The sequence below is a fragment of the Lepisosteus oculatus genome, chromosome 6 (assembly GCF_040954835.1).
Source record: "Lepisosteus oculatus isolate fLepOcu1 chromosome 6, fLepOcu1.hap2, whole genome shotgun sequence".
Classification (NCBI taxonomy): Eukaryota; Metazoa; Chordata; class Actinopteri; order Semionotiformes; family Lepisosteidae; genus Lepisosteus; species Lepisosteus oculatus.
The window spans coordinates 50040368-50062545 of NC_090701.1; the positions used below are offsets into that span (position 1 = coordinate 50040368).

At 36.4% G+C, this 22178-nt stretch overlaps 1 protein-coding gene across 6 annotated transcripts in view; it reads right to left on the minus strand.

Annotated features, from left to right (window-relative positions):
- The window catches only part of ca8 (carbonic anhydrase VIII), a 94196-nt gene that overhangs the window by 54668 nt on the left and 17350 nt on the right, over positions 1-22178 (minus strand). For 3 of the 6 annotated variants that reach the window (XM_006633909.3, XM_015353592.2, XM_015353593.2), the window contains 6 exons: positions 20144-20239; positions 19111-19173; positions 17528-17576; positions 17163-17275; positions 14712-14880; positions 9319-10355 (listed from right to left, as the gene is read on the minus strand). In XM_006633909.3, coding sequence (XP_006633972.2) covers positions 14746-14880; positions 17163-17275; positions 17528-17576; positions 19111-19173; positions 20144-20239 — 456 coding nt within the window. In that variant the 3' untranslated portion in view covers positions 9319-10355; positions 14712-14745. Of the gene's footprint in view, positions 1-9318; positions 10356-10378; positions 10439-14711; positions 14881-17162; positions 17276-17527; positions 17577-19110; positions 19174-20143; positions 20240-22178 lie in introns of those variants that run through there. The other 3 variants (XM_069191530.1, XM_015353590.2, XM_015353591.2) reach the window with 2 other exon arrangements.

Here is a 22178-nt window from a genome sequence, read left to right on the forward strand (position 1 = left end):
GTACATGCATTATTGTAAGTGTGATTGAACAAAGAAACATTAGTTGTAATTTTTATTGAATCCTATGCTTTTTTGCTTGGTGTCCTGCAGTGTCCTTCCTAAGAGGCCAAATGTCTGTGTCCTTCAGTTGGTTTGGTTAGATGTTGTCACACCACCTACTCTACTTCCTGCACCAAGGTAAACAGTTACTGACAGTAACTTCTTCACTTCTAGGAAAGATGTATCTCTGCTGGACTGTGAACTGGGTAAAAGCTCAGGACAGATCCCTCAACTCAGCAGCTCAGGGCTTGTTGTGGTTTCTAGAAGAGCCATCTCCTTTTATTGTGGGTCCTTCTACACTTCAACCAGGCTTTCCATCAGTCAGACTGTACAGACTGTATAAGAAAGCACTCTGAGTTTGTTTTTTCCAAGAATCCAACTGTATTATCACTGGAGCACTCACGTCTTTCTGGTAGACACACGACATGGATGTGATTGTTATCCATGGCACTGGAAGCAGTCTTCCAGCCCAGGAACTTTGCATTCCAAACTGTACAGTTTTTCTGCAGGAGTATTTGGTGTGTATTGGTGTTCTGTGTGTGCTCCTCAAGACCAAATCCAGTTTCAACATTTCAGCATTTAGGTCTTCCCCTGTTGCAGCAAACCTGAAGGTCACTGGTTTTTACAAGCTGCAACATCAAGCATGCTCTTCCATTGAGTTCAAGGGAATCCAATTAGTTCAGCTGCTCCTTAATTGATCAAACATGCGAAGAATCAGTCTTTCTTCTCATCTCAGATGGATCATGACAAGACCAATAAAATAAAGACAAGAAGGATAACAAACACAAAATTGGGGTGGCTGTAGGATCTTTAAATTTAGCCTACCCTTCCAGCACACCAGTCATGTGATTCTTCCATGTCACTCTTTCCCAAACCTCAGTAGAACTCATCAGAGTATGGAATGTCATTCCTCAGAGTCCAATTTTGGATCTGGTTAGCTCAATGATGGTGTTAATTAAGGTGGTCATTCCTGTATGAGATAAGCTTTTTCATCCTGGTTTCTCCAGGTACACAACATTCAATTGGAAATGCAAGTGCTTGTAAATGGTTGAGGTGTGAGCAGAACTCCAGTAACATGAGTTGCTGTTAAAAAGTATAGGTTCAATTTTCTTTTACAGCAAAGTACAATTGCGGTAATAAAAGTAGTAACAGACTACATAAAATATTAATTACTAAAATAATAAAATATCTTCAAAATTAACACAAACTCATTGAAAGAGGGGCAGTTATATAGGCTATATAGGTTATTTTCAGTTTAATTCTTATTTTTCAAAAGTAAATCATAATCATTAAATGATAATGTAGTATAATATCTTCTTTAGAAGTGTCTTCTGATATACTGAACGTGTTGCTGTATATCACCTGCAGCTGATGGCATTGTAAGGTTTCTTTTATTTGCTTTACATCTCAGTTCATATCAGTACATCTGTTTATGCAATTAACAGATTGGACAGTTTTACAGCCATTCAGTAAAGTAATATATTATTGTGGTTATTGTTTGAATATACTGTACCCTTTAATGAAATGGATGTACTTGCCAAATGACATAAAATGTGGCCTGATGAATGTTATCATGGATAATGTTCTGTTTCCTTATGTATGAGTTTATGCCAGACCCAGGTAGATCTTATTCAGATATAAAAACTACACAGAATGGTAGTTCTGTGATCACAAACAAATTGCCCTCTTGTTCTAGTGCTAACTCTGAGCAGTCTAACCTGGGTTGCCTCATTTGTTGACAGCCCAGAGTTACCCTTTGAAGGTGGAGGGCACCTTCAAACATCATGAATGGAATGATTCACAATGGAACTTGTGAATCATCTAAAGACAAATACAGCAGGCAATTTGTATTACTAGAAAAAATCAGGCTCATATCAAAATGTGCTTTTATAAAATAGCTATTGAATGCATATATACTGCTGTCATATGACCTTAGCTATAAAGTGCTATCCTACGGATTAAATCTGTTGGACCATTCGTGGCACCACAAATAATGTTTTAAATATTCCTTATTTCATAATCTTTGTCTGATATGCTCATTTGTCATAATGATTTCTCTTAGTGAGGAATACCATGTTTATTGTGTGTTTCTGTTCGAGTTAACATAACACTGTTTTTTATTACTGTTTTAGATTAATTTCAGAATAGAGTGAGTATGATGGTTTGCATGTGAGAATAACTATTTTAAGAACTGAAAGTTCTAAACAAATCTGTCGGTTTAAGAAATGGATTTAGTCAAGATCCCTTTTCCTTGTTTCATCCACAGAATCATTTTTTTTAATCAAGTAGAGCTTGTTGCAGATGCTGAAGAGCAGGCATAAACTGCCCTCTAGTGTTCATAAATGTTTATGATAGGTGTATCTACAGACGACATTAACGAATAAAGTTATTTGACTTTCTCAATTCTACTACTGTACAAGTCATTTCATATACTCCCTCAAGTTACATTGAAATGTAGCATGGGAGACTAACTCTTATGCCACAGGAAGCGAAAACCAGAGAGTTCTGTGAAAGGTGTGGTTAATTAAAATGCATGGAAAGAAAATACTTAATCACAGCCTTCATATGATGATAACAGATATTTTAATTTAAACTTGTATCACCTTGTGAATGATGTCTTATGTACGGCTGTACAGCTTTACTGCAGCTTTAAGACTTAATTGAGTTCCAGTGTTTATTTTTTTTAATTAAATTTTGCACTGTATATATTAACCCACAGATTCAGTAAACAAAAAGGTTTGTTTCAATATTCTCATAACACATAAACATATGTTCACTCTATTGACATACATTTCCCAGATACTGCAGCACTGCTGTAAAAGTGTTCCTCATCATAAAAGCATCATCATCATTGAAGAGTGAAATCATTGTGGAATATTAATTCCTCACAAAAGTGAAATTAAAAGCTATGCCTGAGGACAGAAAACATCTGGCCTTCTTTTGAAAACTCTACTTATCAAAAGAAAAGTTTGATAAGGTAAAGACAAGGCAAAAAGAAGCAATACACACCCAATTTGATATAGATTATACCTATAGTTTTATTTTCATTAAATATCGTAATTCATCTTTGTGATAAAGTCCTGCTGCATGGATTGGTGCATTAAATAAAAAGCCCTGCATGATTTGCTGCAATGGCTGATTTGCTATATTGTTAAACCACTTAAATTTGATTCATTTCACTGTCTTGATGTTCTCAAATTCAGTCGTGAAAAATCACTCGTCTAGCTTTCTTTGTTACTAATTGTTTTTTAGTTAACATTTATGTACTGTAAACTTTTTAATTAAACTACAAGTTAATCCAGTGCCCTTTCAAGAACTGCTTCAGATCTGACCAATTCTATGACTAGTGATATAAAACAAAAATGTGTGAGTGTGTCTGTCTGTGGACTGCGATGAAATGGCATCCCATCCAGGATGTATCCTCCCTCGCACATAAAGGCTCTGCCTCCACTGCTAACCCTGTTTAGGAGAAAGTGGCTAGAAAATTGATGGACAGTATTTTGTGTCTGATGTTAACCACCAGAGGGCAAAAAAGTGACAGATTCCTAATTGTCTTTTTATTGAGAATCTGAAATATACAGTGTATCTAAAACAATCATTTTTTCTCTCTGTGTTCCTAAAAATTCACATTTCCAAAACAGGGATATGAACAGTTCAACAGCAGTACTGATTTCTTTTTTCTTGCTCATGGAAAGAAATTTGAATAGCCTTAGGAAGCCTGCATTTTCAATCCGATTAGATTTGATTCAATGTGTATACCATCTTTGACCGTAGCAGACACCAGAAATTCAATTGCAACAAAAGACGGCCATGTGGTGCGATAGCCCAGATTCCAGTAAGCATCAAATCACTCTCTACATCAACTTCTGAAGACAGAGGAGTCACAGAGACCTCACAAACAAGACAGAAACACACACAACCAGCCTCACGTGCACGCCACTTCATTGTCACATGATTCATTACCAACAGGCCAGGCCTGTGGAAAGAAGAGGAGAATCAGATTAAATCATCACAGGCACACATACAGTACATTTCACATGAACAGGATCCCCTCCCACAAATGCAAATACTAGATTTGCCATGTTTTGTTTTACTCCTGTTCAGGAGTGTTTGTGAATGTTTTGTAGGTGACATTATAGACTCCCATGTACACCTACCATTCAATAAATAACCATGTATAATTCATTTCTCACTGTTTCTCAAGATTCAATATGTTATTTTTCCTTTAACCACCAACATTACAACCCTGCATGATGAAAAATCATTTAGGAAGCTGCCATCTTTTCTTTTCCTCCTTCTCTGTATTTGTCCCGATATCATTACTTATTTAAATGGCTTTTAGTGTACACCGCCAACACTGTTGCACAGTTATTACTCACTGTCACAGGACTGAAGTAAATTACTGACACAGATCACATTTACATAGTTCTGTATATGCGGACCTCTTAAATGTGCTGATTTGTTCCTTATTGTGGAGAGGATCAACTCACAAGAATAACTGGTTAACACAGTTCCACTCAAAATACCCTACCTAATCAGGATTACGTGCTAAGAAAAGGCACATTTGTTTTTTAACTGCTGTGGTACATTGAAAGGCTTAGAGAGGAGTTTTCCTGTATAAATGTTTCTCCAGAACTGATTTCAGTCCAGTACAAAAAATCTTGAACTTGCTTTGAGTTCATAATCACTGAAACACATAAACATGCATTATAACTTTTAAAATGTATGTTTTACATTAGATGAAAATCTTAAATCTTAAATCGGCAAATGTTTACTCATTATCTTCATGGTATACCCAAATGGCTGATTTAATCATGTCAAAGCTGAATGGTAAAAATATTTTTTGCTACCGTTTCCTTTATACTGTACATCTGAGTTCACCCAAGTGATGTTAGTGCAGTTACGCTTCTAGAGAAGCATAAACCTATACTTGTGCTATCATCTGTGCTAGGACATCCATAATAAAAACACCATATGAGTCTGACAGAAATGGATACACATTGAAATTAATGCAAATGAGTAAATGGTTACTTAATAAAATTCCTTTGCCAAGTGATGTTTTAACATTACAGCGTACAGGGAAAGGCTCTAGGCAAGAGAAAAACATGGGTCTCTTCAGATTTGAATGACAAATACATAATAATGTCCTCGCTAATAAAAAACTCACAAGTGATTTCATTATTGTTTTCTTAGTATGAGTAGCAAACAGATACAAAATTAATTACATTTATGAGTTTCTTAATGTTAATATGAGCTACTGGCGTACTATTCCGTTGTCAAAATCTAATAACGTGGCAATGTTTCAATAAAGTGCGAATGTTTTATGGCTGTGTCCTAAATCATGGCATTTTGAAACTAGGTGATCATATCATATCCTAAAGAATTCAGAAACCTGTTGGATGGGGTTGGATTCAATTCATTAATACAGGCAAAATATGGCATATTTACGTTTTAGAAAGTTTTAGATTAAGTTTCTTATATTAGCACAATTCTTAAATAGCACACAGATGTTATTCAAGGTAATACTTCAATAGTTCAAGGTAAATGCTCAGATTGGTGTGATTTAATTTATGGAGTAACACTGTGATTTATATTGGGACCTCTGCTTTTCCAAACGTGAACTATCTACAGTACATCTACATTTTGCATACTTAGCAAAAAAGTCAAAGATTACAGATTATACCAAAATAAGTGGATAAAGTGAATAAGTAAACAAGGCAGAAGCTGCATAGGAAAACCATAGACAGAATTCAAAATTTGGCAAACAATTGGCAGATCACAAATATAAATATATAAAAATACAAGAGACAAAACACCATGTTTGAAGAGCCTGCTTACGATATAATCTGACATCATAACATCATCATCATAAAATTGAAAATTGGAAACTGTGAGGAACCAATAAATAGCAAATGGATAGCTAGGCTTTATAACTGAGAGTGTAGACTCAAAATCAAAGAGATGTTCTGTTAAAATTGTACAACATACAATGTGCCATACTAGCATAGAACCTGTAAAAGTAGTGAACCAACACACTATATTTCCAGTGCAGTGTGGTCAATGTGTAGTGAATGTTGCAACATCTGGGAAGAAACTATCACCTTTGAAGCATGTAGAATTTTTAGCCCATCAAATGGAGATCATTGAAGTGATTGGTAGTTATATGCTATTTAGTAAGTTTGACAGCAATCCTCTCCGTGGATGAAATGTGGTACAGTATACAGTATTTGCCACAATACTCCATAAAATGTGATATGTTAACAAAGTGTGATGAAACGTAGAGACTAGATGTCATGCTATATGCAAGGCAAAATACTAAGGAACTCTACTGCTTAGACATGTTGTATTTATTTAAAAATGCATTGTGTATGCAATAAAAATGTATTAGTTGTGGTTACATGTTATTGTGATTCTTGCTTATAATCCTGCACATGTTTCTGTAACCCAATCCCCATAGCAGGCAGTAGTGGCTAGAATACTCTGCCTGCCAGGACACAGGGGTTTACTCAACCGTGGAGAGCTGGTACAGAAAACTGGCCAGTATAGCTCAGAAACACCGCATCGCCCGTACAAACTACGCTTCCCATCTGGCCAAATTCTTGAAGTTTATCTACATTGGGAGTCATTAAGTCATTAAGCTGCCTGTCAAGTGTGACATCCCACAGATCCCGCTGGTAGGTGGTCTGTGTGACTAGCACACTCTGAGAATCAACCCACACAGGATCAAGCATTTGGCTTTATTCTGGTATCCGAGTTCTAGATGTCACACGTCACCCAAGGTCATCCCACAAATGTAGAACAGAGCTGAAGTCTGTGGAGTAGGGCATCCATAACATTGCCATCTTGCAAGAAAGACGTTGTTATATAAGAACCATGAGGGCATGTTGACCCGCCGGAATGTTGTCACCCCACAATGTGTCCACAGGAAGGGTATGAACAATGTAGCACCCTGCAGTCAGGTTGACATCAATCACTTAAATAGGTGTTCTGCGCTACACACTGTTGCCACATCACGTATAAGAACGTTCTACACACTGTATCTACACCAAGCTCACAGACATTCATGAGTTTGGTCCATATAAGAATGATGATTCACTGCTGGCAAGTCTGTTGGAGTTGCTTCTCCAAAATACTAATGGGATCAGACCATAAGGTTGTGGGTTCATACACCAGATAGGATGCTACTGTATCGCTGAGCAAAAGTGCTTTGCCCAAATCACTCCAGCAAAAATCAGAGCTGTAAGAATGGGTCTCCACATAATCATTACCAATGAGAATTTGTTCTATGTTGATTTATCTGGTGAAACAGGAACAGCAATAAAGAAACTAAACAAAGCTTATTTGGTTCTTTTCTGTGTTTATCTTTCTTGACATTTAGCAGGCTTGACATTCAACAGATTATATTACCGCATCACCTGTGCTCAATCCACTCCCAAACTAATGGAGTGATTTAGTGCCTTAAGCATGTCATGGTCAGTGATGACTGATTGGTTAATCAACATGGTGCCAAAAATAATTAATTAATAGCTCGTATCTGAATGCTTTTGTTCTCTAAAGATATGTGTGCATAAATAGAAAGATGTTTCTTTTGATGTAATTATATATATATAGATTATATGTATGTGTGTAATTTGTTTTGAAGAAAGTTAGAAGAGGTTAGACAAGAGTTGTATTCTTCATTTTGGGAAAAGCAGACTCAGATTAAATACAACCATGAGAGATGGCAAAAAACCATCTGTTACATTACTACTGTAATGTTTGGGATGGAAATGATTCCATTTTAAGAAGACAAGATCAAACAGTACTTTCATGTATTAACAATTTGATACAATGCAACCTACGTACATTGCTTTCAGAATGTAGTTTTTACATTGTGGCTGACCTATTCCCTGTTGTGACACAGTTCGTAGTGGATAGTAGTCAATCTGAAATACAGTTATTGACAATGACAATGGATCTATTCAATTAGTTATTAATATAATTGTTATTGTGAGTGTAGAATTCATCTATGTTAGGTGACAAATGTTTTCACTTTCAGTTTGTTACCAAAGATGCGTGCTCTAGTATAACCAATGGTCACAACGTTTTTGTGCAATACTAACCCCGGCTGGATGTAATGCTTTTACCTCACTTTTTACCTTTTCATTATTAGTTTAAAAGGAAGCCTTTTTCATTCACAGATGGGTTCACATACAGTATCAATTTTTTATCACATGCTTGTCATAAGATGATAGATGCATTGGTAGATGCAGCCTCAACAATGCAAATAAAGCAATGAGTACATTGTATCATAATGTTTAGTAAATTATAAAGTAAAGTAATTCGAACTTGTTCCTGTGTTTAAGCAATGTTTAGCCAGAGGAAGTGCTGGCCTCACCTGTACCATGTTCAATTGTCTTCTTGAAGTTGTATGTTAAAAATAAAATGTTTTTTTCTCAGCCATGATGCTGTTCCAGTAATGCACATTGTACACAGAATAACACATACTGTGCCTTAAGCCAGCAGTCATATCACCCTATAACTCAAAACTGCCATCCCACTGAAACTCACCAGGTGTGAGCCCAGTCAGTAATAATCCCCAATAATCCCCATCTATGCACTGGCTTCATCACCCTGATCTCTTCCACACTGATAGCTGAAGTCTGGTGAGTGTACTGGTGCCCTATGGCTGCTGTCACATCATCAAGGTAGGGCTGCACATTGGTGGTGGTGGAGGGAAGTCCCCATTACCTATAAAATGCTTTGAGTGGAGTGTCCAGAAAAGTGCTATATAACTGTAAGGAATTATTAATATTAATACCTAAAAGAAGTTGGGCAGTTGGCTTTATTTTGGGTTTATAGATGTCTTATTATGGATTCGTAATAGAAGGGTTTTCTTGCTTAAAAGTGTTATAAACAAGTTCATTTAATTATGATTTTTTTTATCAAAAGACATTTGAGAGTTGTTTATGACATGCATAATAATTTATTAGATTCTTTAGGGTATATACTGTATTCATCCAGTCGAAGCCCAGCTCTTCTGTCTCCTGCAAGGATAGCTTAAGCTGAAAGCTAGATTCAAGTATACAGTTGTGTAATAAAGAGCCCTCATCCATTTCATGCAAACTGAGGTGATTACAGGCAATAGGATGCACGTCTTACAGAGACATGCCAGTCTTTGTTTCTTCAAATGTAGTTCCCGGAAAGCAACTCTTACACTGTTTTTCTAGTCAGCCTCCTGTTTCTCAAGACAAGGCAGGGTATGGTATAGTCAGCTGAAATGACAACAAGACTACCCACTGAGAGCAAAGAAAACATGTTTAACACAGGAAATATTAATAAACACAGGAAGCACAAAGGAAGGGCAAGTATATATCTTTTAAAATAAATACACTGCATACAGTATTTAATCTTGTAATTCTATAGCTCATACATTTTACTCAAGACTATAGCTTACAATAAGCTTTCTCAAATTAATATTTTCTAAATCCTTTCAAAAATTCCATAGTTATAACAGAATAATCCACCCTAAGAACATTGATTTTCTTATTACACATTTTCTATAAGCATAGATTACATTTACTTAAAAGATAATAATAACAGCAGATGTCCATTTCTTTTCATGTAATGTAGAGCAAAGTACCTTTATGACTTCATACGGACATTAGCATTGTTTGTAGAAAGATTATCACGTGAAACTGTTTTCAAAAGAAAAGGCAGCATTTTTGAAACAATGGAAAAATTGAGGCTACATTTTGGATGAATTTGTACAGGTTGAACATTAAATTCCTCTTGTAAAAAAACACCAGTACATTTTAGCTAAATTAGCAGCTGTCTCTGGAGTGTATTTGTATATGAAAATCCTTTTATTTAAATATACAAATTGAGATCCTTCCAATGCTAAATGTTTACATAAAAGCAGACTTTCCTGATGAAACCACACTAATGTCATCGCAACCTCTAAAACTTTTTTTATGAAGTACACTGTGTACTAAACAATACAAATAGAAACACCAGTAAATTGTAAAATATCTTACGCATAATTCAAGCACCTTATAACCTGCAATAATAACTCTTCTAAATACATGATTAGTATCTAACAAAATATAGTGTAATGGAAGGTGTGGTGCCAGTTCTAGGTGTCTGGCAGTGGGTGACCAGGCCACAGATCTCATTTCACTGGGTCGTGGATCAAGGCCTCTGCCACAGCTGTCTTTCAGGACTGTATTAATTAGCTTAAACAATACAATGCGGTCTTTGTACAAGGAGCCGAGCAGCAATTCAGAGAGATCCATTTCACATCCAGCAGGGCACTGTAGGACCATTGTCTCCAACCTCTGAGAAAACAGAAAGGCATGCTGATATTGGAGACCTTCAGGAATGCAGTATTCTCTCGATTTATGGCCAGCAATGTCGACAGCTACAGAAACACCACCAGAGGATTTACAGTCAGTGTTGTTTTGTGATTCATCCTAGCACATTAGCTTGAGCAAGAGGACTGTCTTTGCAGATTCCTGAGACACCCTAAGATATCAGCAAGACACACCCATTCACTGTACCTGTACTGTTTCAATCATGACCAGAGTTTTAGAAAACACTCAAATTTAGCACTTGTACAGAACGCATATGCAGTTCAATCCTGGGCCTGTAGTCTTACATTTGTATCGATACTTTCTTATGCAGTCTTAACAGATCAATTCAAAGAGGACATTGTTCATTGTTGGACGTTATCCATGCATACTTCACTACTGCTCTCTACACATTTTTCATTTGAAGAAAAAACAAATTGGTCTCACAGTTCAGGATGCACCTGGCAGTTCCTTCATTGTTATAGGTTTCCTATGATCTGACACTAGGGCAGCAAGCTGGGTTTTAAATAAACTCCTTAAAACCTTTTCTGATGTTCTGACGTTATCAGTGTTTGGAAATTTACCATAAACATCCTTTGGCAGCCCTTGCAAAAACATTCACTACTAAAAAATATGAAACAGAATGACTTTTCATATTGAAGCATTTTCCCCATCATGAACAGATATCACAAGGAACCATTGCAATTTGCAAAGGACAGGAGTTATGTGCTGATGCAGAGTACTTTGTTGCTAGTACACAGGCAGCTGAATTCTGGACAGAAGTATATTGTCACGATAGTTCCCCCTCCTTAAGGGTGCTCCAGCCCTTTCATTAAGACTTTATTCTGTGCACCTGCTCCCTATCCCCAGCCCACCTTAAAAGCCAGGCGCTGACGCTCATCCGGGCTCTGCATCTGATTTCCATATCATGCGAGTCCGGGACCTGGAAGCGCCTGGTCCTGTAAAGGTTTTAATCTCTGTTCCCGTTCCTGTTCTCCGTCCGCCGGTTCCGACCCGGCCTTCGTGGTTTTTAATTCTTGTTCTGATGGATCTCCTGGTTTTGGACTTACTCATGTGTTTTTGGATACTCTAAGGGCTTCTCTTTTGGATTGTTCGCCTCGGCCACACCTCCCCCGTGCACCAGCGCACCTTGGACACGCCCCCCTGTCTTCAGCCCCGTTTTCCTGCATGACGTTTCCCCAGTGTTTCCCCACTCCATCGGACTGTGTCGTCCGCATAGGGTCCGGAAAGAAATGTTCGTTACATATATTTAATAGCTTAGAAGTTATGATAAGTAAGATGTTACTGCAGTCTCATCACAAACAAACAAAACTATGTATTATTGTTTCACTGTCAGAGTAAGAGTCTGAGAAATGTAAAGTACATAGAAGAAGGATATCCATCATGAGGTTTCATGCATGTGCTTCAAAAATTTCATGGAGACAACAGTAGCACCAAGCTTTTGAACTTTTGTTCAAGGATTTGATTTGAGCAACATTAACAATTTAGCAGTCAGCAACTTAGCAAATTGATGTTGGGAGCCTAAGAATATAACCCCAGTTACATGTATATTCATATTTGTCTCCTGGTAGCCAAATAGAAACCAAACCATCTTATTGATAGTGAAACTGCTCCATTTCTTTTCAAACTGAAGTCTCAGTCAGACACTAGTTCCTTATTGGAAAAATTAGTTCGAAAATAATCTTTACAAATACTCAAGAAGATCTATTGCATGTTATTGGGATATTGTAAACACATTTTTCAAAACAGATCCAAAAGGACAGAAATACAGTGGTGGAAATAGGAATGCACAACAAGTATGTAATTTTGAACTGGTTTCATTGCTTAATTATGTCTTGATTGACACAGAGGACTTATTTTATTGTGCCCAAAGTTTCTCAGGCATGGGTACTAGAAAACACTCAAAGCCAGCTATATATAAAGAAATAGGCTAAAACCTGCGGTCTTCATTGGTGTGAACATTATGCTAACAGAAACCTGGCAGGCCCAAAGAAGTAATGCATGTATACCTCACCCTTATTTTTCACTTTCTAATGAACGATGACCACAGTTATCAATGGGATATTGTTTCTATTTTGAATGTAAGTGAAATGGTTTCAGCGATAGTCTTACAAGTGGTTTAAATGTGAACACCTTTTATTTTTATTTTTTTTATTTCTTTTACTGTATGGAAAGTAATATAAATTAAATTGCATTTCATGTGCTGCATTTCAACATGCATTTTAAACAAATATACATAGTATATTTATATACTATATATGAAATCTAAATAATGTATATAACTATATATTGTAAATTGAATATTGAATGCAGAAAGTCCTCTGTTTGCAAATAAGAAGGCAATGTAGCGTAATACAGACGCTTATAACTACTAGCTTTTACCTACCATTTCTGTTAATGTATAAACTGCTAGAACATGTTAGAACCCTTCAGAATTTTAAACACAATTAAATGCAGTATATCAGAAAAAGTCTGATATATTATCCGATATAAGTCTGATATATGGCACAAAATCATTGTGGAAATTTCACTTTACAGTGTTAGAAGCTGTGATATCTAATAAAACCTTTTCTCGGCTGAGTATATGCAATACTGTGCAATAACATAGCATACATAATTTGAATTATTTTAACAGCATATGAACTGAAAATAAGGGAAATACTGTATTCTATCATTTTAATTGAATTACTATAAAGTTGATTATAAATTATACAATTGATTTAAATTGAAGTAATTTTGTAACAGATCTATAGGCATTCAGTTAAAAGAGTGTATACTCCAAAGTCTATCTTATACACCTGCCAAAGACAACAGATGACTTATTCGTGCCGTCAACAGGTTTAAAGACATCTGGCGTTAGTTGGGAGAGCACGGCCTCATACGCCTCCTCATATCCAAGATATTTTCATTCAGAAGACAAAAACAAATAATACCTGGTCTTTTTATTGTGGTTTTTTAACCAGACAATCGGCAGTACCACTGCAATGTCCAGTCTCATTCTTCCAACACGGGTACAGAAATCTTTAACAGTGGCACTCAATCTACCTCCTTGAGGGAAATGTGCATTTCCAGCCAGACGCCCCAAAAGGAGTCAGCAGACCGAATCTCAGCCACTATAGTACCCTGAGTTGCCTTTTCCTTGTAATTCATTCCTTTTTAGAGTCAATTGTTTAGAGAACAATTAAATACTCCTTTTGCTCTTGATTTATTAACTGCTGTTTATCTACTACTGCATAAAAAATAACACCTTCCCCATTTTGTGAAATTAAGTGTTTTTAATTTATGTCATGTTGCTTTATGCCCTGTTTTACTGTAATTTAACAGTTGTAATCTTATACATAGATTTTACATATTCCCACATGATCACTAAAATAGCTCTTAATATAGCACACAGGCAATTCAAACAATGTCCTATATTAAAAAAATGGGTTATTCTTTAATTCACTAGCTGACCGTGATACATTGTGTGGAAGTCTTAAAGACCACAGGGCTCTCATGCCCTATTTCTCTCTTTTTTTAGAACCTGGTCTGTAGGAAAAAGTAAATTATGTCAATAGTAAATCATACTGTATTTGTCCCAGAAATCTGGTACCTCAGAAATACTTCGAATTATCTTTCCAAGAAACCCAGAAGCATTTGTTGTATTTTTAACACTGTGCGTTTCAAACGTATACTGTAGATATGTTTTTACAAAGAGCACCTCATGCTTTGAGAAGCCAATACAGGTGTTCCAGTTTGTTTGGCTGCTAAGAGCCAACGGTTCCAAGAATCTCTTCCAGCCGTTAATTAAAAGCCACCTGGGTACCATCTTCAGCACCATGGCTGTGTAGCACGTTCCAGATTCCAGCTAGCCTTTGTACGCAAAGTGCTCCCTGTTCCCAGTTTTGAAGGCATTTCCCTTACTTTCCCCTGGTCTGTGTTTAACTCTAGATTCTGAAGTCCAATGGGTTGCCTGTGTCGATGCTTTTGTGGATTTCGAGGCCATGAATTACCAAAGCGAGAGCAATAATTAAGAGCACAACTAAAAACTATAATCAAGAGCATCAATCAATGAGTTGATTGAACCTTCTGCATTGTGGCTTCGCATTTGAGGAACCCCCTTCCACAGTCATTTAATAAGTTCTAATTCAGTAACTGAGCTCAATATTTAACTTTAGCTTTTCAGTAGCACATATCTACTAAGTGGATGTGACGTGGTGCTTTATTTCTCTTGTTTGTACAGCAACTGATTTGATAACAAATGGTGTGTTTTAAATTCAGTTCCTTGTTATTAAAAGCTAATGCTGGAAGCTTCGACTGTCTAGGTTCTGGAAACTTACATACCTGTAGACAGTAAGACTCCACACTGGCAGTGACACTACTGGAAAGCAGCTCTGACGACTCTGTCGCTGAGGGGCTGTGTGGGCCTGAAGTTATCCCCCAACATCCCATCGCTGCCCTCCGGCAGCTCAGCGCCTTTGATGTGGGATCTCAGCCTTCGAAACTCCTCTATCTGAAACAACACAAATAAGAAAAACCACTTCAGTCTGGTCATGTCACTGTGCATTTCAGGATCGGTGTTCTAGCTTTGCAGCACAGCTGTGCTTCCATTTAATGATTATTTAATTTATTTGTATTTTACTGTGCTTGGTTGTTATCACCTATACCTACTGTACAGGTACACTTAATGCAAATAATGTATGCATTATAAATCACCCTGGATAAGGGTAGTTACTAGGAACCTATACTTATAATAAAAACTAGTACTTTCTTTATCATAGAAAGCATTGTTCAGATAAACAAAGTGTCTGAGTGTTATAAAAATAGTTACAAAGCCCTGTGCATTAAATCTTTGAATAATATTTACAATCTGTTTTCTCAAGACTTTTACAAATTGTACAAAACAGCATGAATGATAAAATCATTATTGTAAATTTGATTTCCATTATGATGGATTTTTGCAAAGTTAGAGGAACATGATACTTGAACAAGTTGCTGTTCAAATCTTTAATGGCTGAATCATTCAGTCATCTTAAAACCCTTCCAATCATTAAATTGGTCAATTTAAATTGGTAAATGGATATAGGATTGTCTATAATATTATATACACTTTATTCATCTAAACTCAATTAATCCATAACTGTTATTTAGTAGCACACCATGGTAAGACTATAAACATACGAGTCACTTTATAAGGTTGTTTCTGTTACAGACCATAGATTTTGAACCATAGAATGGGATATACAGTATTCCACAAACAGCGAAAAAAATCATTCTCTGCAATATCCTGCAATTCAACAATAAAATATTTTCAAACAGTAGGTGTGACATTCTCTTGACACAAGATAGTTTGAAGGCTAATATTTAACAAAGAGAACAGTCAACCTGATCAGATGGAAAGGTAAAGAGAGAATCCTTATGAATGCCAATGTTCATAGTAACCAACCAATAAAAACATAATCTCCAAGGTAAACTCTTAAACAAATTTAGACAAATTTTACTGGCTGCACCTGTGTGTCTATTGGTATCTTACACTTGCAGTGTCAGTCACTATAAAACACTGAAGTCCCTTTATTTTCAGCAAGTTAAAAATGTTGTGTATTTCACCTGGATTTCCATTTGTCTTGTTTCCTAGCTTGTTACTCAGATTCTAATGATTATCAGCTCCTTTCATTCCTTGTTATTTAGAAAAACAACTGTAAGTATTATGTCAAAGATATCTTCTTAAAGGATCTCTCAGAGGTGAATTGAAGGAACTCTGGAGCCAAAAAGCCTTAGCGTCATTGTAATTTAACTATGCTGCAGATTTCCTGGCAACTAACATTGAAAAGCATGTTTAGAATATAACTGATGTGGAATACATAATGATTCTAGGAAATAATTCTTATGGTACTAAATGTAAAGAACCATACAGGACATTATAATGACAGCTGCAGGAAGAGAAAAAAACAAACAAAAAAAATGAGATAATGTAAACAATTACTTTAATAATCCATTATCTCACATGTCTTGGATTGGGAAAGCAAATGGCTTTTATATTGACTCTTTAAGACAGCATTATTGTCCTAGCAGTATGTTTTCATTATACATGTGATATCCTCCTGATTTCCTGTGATGATGAATCTGCACTTGAACTGAAATTCAGTTTAATTCCATAATTATTTAACCAGATAAGACTGAGCTGTCTGTTGTCATAAATGCCACCAACAGAGTGGGATTCTGGCCTGGAATATGTCAGTCTGTGACCCTAATATTACCGAAGTTTCTTATATTACAACCCAACATAAAACAGATATCAAGAACTGTATTTTTCATTTCAAATCGGCTGTTTCATTTAGTCCAGGCCACAGCCTAGAAAACTCATATCAAGTTTTTATTAATTCCTACATTAACCGTATGTGACTCTGTGGCTTCTGCTTTGAGCTTTTTTCAAGGGGAATCAGAGATGTTGTTCTGCCATCCTCACAATAACAGATCTACAGTATTTTTCCTGATCTGCTATTTTGGTGTTTTGGTGTCTAGAGCTGTTCATTGACCCCTTTTCTGGGCTTCTCCAATGAACTGTTTAAAATATACATGAAAAAAGTACCTGGCGTTTATTTTATCTGTGACCTTTGTGCTGTTTTCTCCTACAGCTGGGCAGCTCAAAGGGCTGCCTGTAACCTTTACTTGAAAGAGGAGGAAGGCTGTGAAGTGTTTTAAAGAGGCTTCTCATTAGCAAGACATGCATGTGCCCAGTATCGCGTCACCTTTGAGTTACAGCGACAGATCTTGGGGATCTGGCTGTGAACTTACCTGCATCTGTGACACTGTCAATGGATATCGGTATAATATCCAAGTGACATTTTCACTGCAAGGAGGCATGGTGAGAGAGCCCTCGTAAACCCAGTAATCTCGAAGGAGAGGGTCTGGGGAACAACACACAGGCAGTTCAAAAGGAAATCCCTGGGGTATCCTTTTCTTTCATTTTTTGATCTTTATTACTGTAACGAACATGCAAATGTTGAGACTATTCTGTGATCGTTATTGTACTTCTGCACATGATCAAAAGAATAAGAAGATAAAAGTGCAGCCGTATTGGGTGCATTTTAGCTTTAGAAATGATGATATCGACATTATAGTTAGAAAATACAAACATTTATGCTCCATAAATCACTAACCAGGCAGCAATGTGTTGGGATTAAAACATGGTATGATTTTTGTCTTCCCCTGCAAAATAAAAGAAAGAAAGACCGAAATATAAACACTTTTACCAATGAAGATCAGCTGAGTTAAAGGCAAAACTATCTTGTGTTGAAAGTAGATCTTGAAATTACCTTTTCAGGTGTACCTTCAGAACAGTAAGAAACCGTAGATTTAACATTGTATTTTTTCCATGGGTGGTTACAGAACTACAGGTACACAAGCTAGTTCAGATTGTTCCTTGATACAAATTTAACTGAGAAAGAAACTCCTGCATTTTCATCTTAATAAGCCATTAATAATCAAGGCTGGAAGGATGCCCAGTGAAAAAATATCAGTGATTCTTAAGGAAATATCTGTGGATTTTTTTATCACACATTTTCTAAAGTGGAGATAATAGCATAACCCATCTATAAAAACATCCATACACAGATCCAGTTGCCACATTATAAAACTATTGTCTTTTTTTCCAGTTTGACTCCACCTTCAAATAAATCACACATAAAGAATTAGAATTTCTACATTCAGAATTGTTTATAAAGTTATTTTCTTTTGTATTTGTGAGTGTGACAAGGTGTCAGCTATTATTCACTTGGCAATTCACAGCTGCTCCAGTTATGGCCTTCACAGACAACAGATGGGATTTTCTACAAAACCACAGGTTCTGGTCTGGAAGCTGAGACCAGGAGAGCCAGTGAAAAGCAGCTCAAGAATGTGGCTGAGATGCTGATGGCTGTGTAGTAGAAAAAGACTACTGAACCACACTAGAAAAGACAGAATTCTTCTATTTTTGTTTTTCCTAAGAATACAGTATAAAGGGAACTACAGTGCTATAGAACTAGTTATTTTTAAAAGGGACTTTCGGTCTCATCCTTTCCCCAGTTTGTCACTGTACGTGCTTCATGCAGATGGTCTCTCTTCGTTTAACAACCCTTCCCTGTGCAATAAAATACAGGACCATGAATATACCATGATTTACTGCAGTAAATTTTATAAAGGGTTACATCTTTTAGACCTCAATACTACATTGCAAAGTAACTGTCTCATTTAATTTAGTTTCTATGATTAATATACTCATCTCGGGTTTTAACTATACAGTACACTATACTATTTTTAGAACTGCAATAAAATGATTAATGGCTATATTTGGAACAGTATGCATTTCCTTATTTTCCTTTAGTATTTGAATAACATGCAGGTAGTATTTCTAATCATTGCGTAACAATTAAAATAAGGTATCTTTCTCTTGAAATGTTTCTGTTGTATCATATTTATGATATCATACATTCAGATGGCACCCCAGGAACTGACCCCAGACCTACTTTCTACTTTTTTACCATACTACTTTTTATATACTTTTTTCTTTTTTTTTCTTTTCAAGGAATTGCCATTTTCAATATAAGCCACACGGCTATTGTCTTTTTACTGTAATCTAACAGCATACACATTTAAAGATCACAGGCTCCTTGCTGTGGACTGCTACAGTTGCTTTTCTTAAAATCTAGACAACTGTGTTCCCACAGATCACCTGCTGTAACAATCAAGGGAAGCAGTAGGTCACCTTGTATTGTATGTCCTGGAGGACCTCTGTAATTGCTTTCAGTCCTAGATGTTCTTTACCAATCTGCAATAAAGTCAACCAAGGAAAAACATAAATATGAGCACACAATAGCATAGTAGCCTAATACAACACTCAACCAATTAGATACATCCACTAATTCTGAATAGTGGTCGTAAGTATTGCATTTCAGTTCATAGTGACCAGTATTAACTGTACCACTCAAAGGCTGTGTTCAGTTTATTGTAATATTATTTTATTATATCAATACCCAAATTAAGTTTCTCGATAGAAGAGTCGTACATTACAACAAAAAAGACTCTCCAACAGATTGAAGAATCATCTGACAGGTCAATACATCTGTTCTTTGTATTGATGTCCGACCGTGATGTCTGGTCTCATTTTTTACATGACTTAGTTTGGAGGAGGGTTATCAGGTTGTGCCAAGGCTCACGTTGCAAGAATAAACAAGGGTTTATATTAACTAACATAAAGATTTTACAGTTTACAAACAGACTGACAGTATTGGGTACCACACTTCATCTTGACTTTGAACTGAGAGTTGAGGTAGAGGGAGTAATTATGTGGGACAATGTGGGACAACGTCTTCAGCCATTTCCAGCCTTCAGAGGATGAACAACCGTCTCATTGTTGAAATGACTAGGATGGCCTTTTCTGGACACTATCAAGATCTGCAATGTCAGCATCTTTGATGGCTCTTTTTGATCTAGTGCGAAAATTCCCCCCAAGCCATTGTTACAAAACAAATGTGTAATCAGCGGAGAAACTCCATGGTCTCTACTATTAAACTAAGATGAAATAAGAGCTGATTTTTTTAAAACCAGCCAAAGTATGTTTGAGATGTGATCATCAGCAGTTAAGTTTCTGCCTAATAACTGCATGTACTTAAGAGAACTGATGCAAGAGGCATATGAAAAAAGTTATTTAATATTTTTTCATTTGGTTTGAATTTGTCATTTGTAATTTATACATAACCAAATTGGAAATACTTTCTACACAGAAAAGCAAACAATACCTGTACAAATAAAGCAATGATAAGTATCCCACTTCTTTTACCCAGAGCCTCTTCAATGCTGCTGAACAGAGTAGAATTCCAATGAATTAGATGAAGCTGAAAAACAAGTTTAAAATACATTTTAAAATTATTGTTTTACTTAGGAATATACAATGTTTTTAATGTTTCATTACTATAAATTAAATTGTAAATGTGTGCAAGTTTTTCTATATTCTACTAAAAATCATACTGCAAATGTTTTCAACCCCAAAAGCACCTGTAGTTTTTTTAAAGAATTCCCCGACAAGAGTATTTTTCTTTTACTTTCTGCCAAAAACGAGCAATAACCAAGAGCATCAATCAATGAGTTGATTGAACCTTCTGCATTGTGGCTTCACACTTGAAGAACCCCCTTCCACAGTCTTTTAATAGGTTCTAATTCAGTAACTGAGCTAAAGTAAATTTAAAATTATTATTATATTTTCTTTAACATTCCAACCAAAATGCACCTTATAGATTCAGAATCTATTGTATATTGCGGTTGCGAACAAAAAAATGAAACAATCTGGGTTTTAGAAATACATGGAAAATTACTATTAGCTTCACCAGGAGACCCAAAAGGAGTTATTGATACTGTCATTAGATACATGTATAGGCTTGTTTAAATTCATTTCTACAGCTGACAGTTGTTTTCTACAATTTCACTTTTAGCTCTCTGTACATCCATGTCCATAATTGTCTCGTGATAATACCTACACTTTACAATACCGAAAAACCTTTATTGAATTGATACTAATGTTGTACAGTGTAGCGCCACACGGAGCGCTTTAGCCGTGCGCACGCAGGGCGGGTTGAGAACAGCGCCCGAGGGGCGGGACTATCGGACTGTGCAGAGTGGACGGAGGCTGGGAGACAGCCTCTTCCTTTCCGTGTCTGTATTAGTGTACACGGTTCTGGTTAATAAATGTGTTGTTCTACCCCTTTTCCTGAATCCTACGCCTGCTCCATTCCGTACCGAACCCCGCGGTTGTTATAATATCTTGAATTGTGGCTACCGATACTGAGACTTACAAGACGAGCCACATAAGTAATTGAAGGTTCATAATCCTTGAAATCTTTGAAGAACTTGGAAGATTTTAGTTATTTAACCAGGGTAGCCTTCCAAACAAAAGCGAAATGTGTCTATTGAGGCTTTATAAGTACATTTTTCGGTGAGCGACTGATTAACTCCATAAGACTAGCAACAGAATTTGTTCATCAAATCAAAAGCTAACGATGTGCCATGTTAATACCGGGAGAGGAGACTTCAAAGGAAACCAGGTTGCAGTAGACAGCACACCAGCAGCTGGTCACCTTTGCTCTGGACCACAATTTCCTTACAAATGCCTCAGTATAGTCAGAGGCATTAGTGCTACAGAAAGTGCTGTCGTAAGAACACAAAGTTTGCAAATGAGACAAGGCTGTTCAGCCCATAATAATCAATTGTTTGTTCTACTCCATGCTTAATGACTTCTTAAAACTACCAGCATGTGTACGTTCATTTAAGATGAATGTGAGGCGTCAAGCAAGTATTTTGTCTTATTTTAATGATATTATAGAATTTTAATAATCATACAAACTCCAAACACACAAGGCACCCCAGTATGGACCTAAAGAACTTTGAGGTAGTAACCACAATGACTAAATAATTCCAATTAATTATAACAATGTATGGTACACATTACAGGTATTCCCATATGTACATACAGTACTGTATGTAGAGGAACAAGCTGAGATTAATTCCTACTTGCTGCATTGAAGCTTCCACACGAATGCATAAATATAGAAAGCTGTGAGCAGGGACGTACTTGGTGTGAACTGGCCTAGTTTCACTATAAAAAACTCTCTTTGGATCTCAGAGGTCTAGGGGTTGTCTTTTATTGGAGCTGTATGTATTATATGGTCCTAAGACTGCACTGTCTAGGTGTGCTTCTGAGCATCTATTTAATCTGTGCTCTTTGTTATGGTGAGTCTGCTTGTGCTTATGTGTGACAGGCTGTTGCAGTCATGAAGAGAA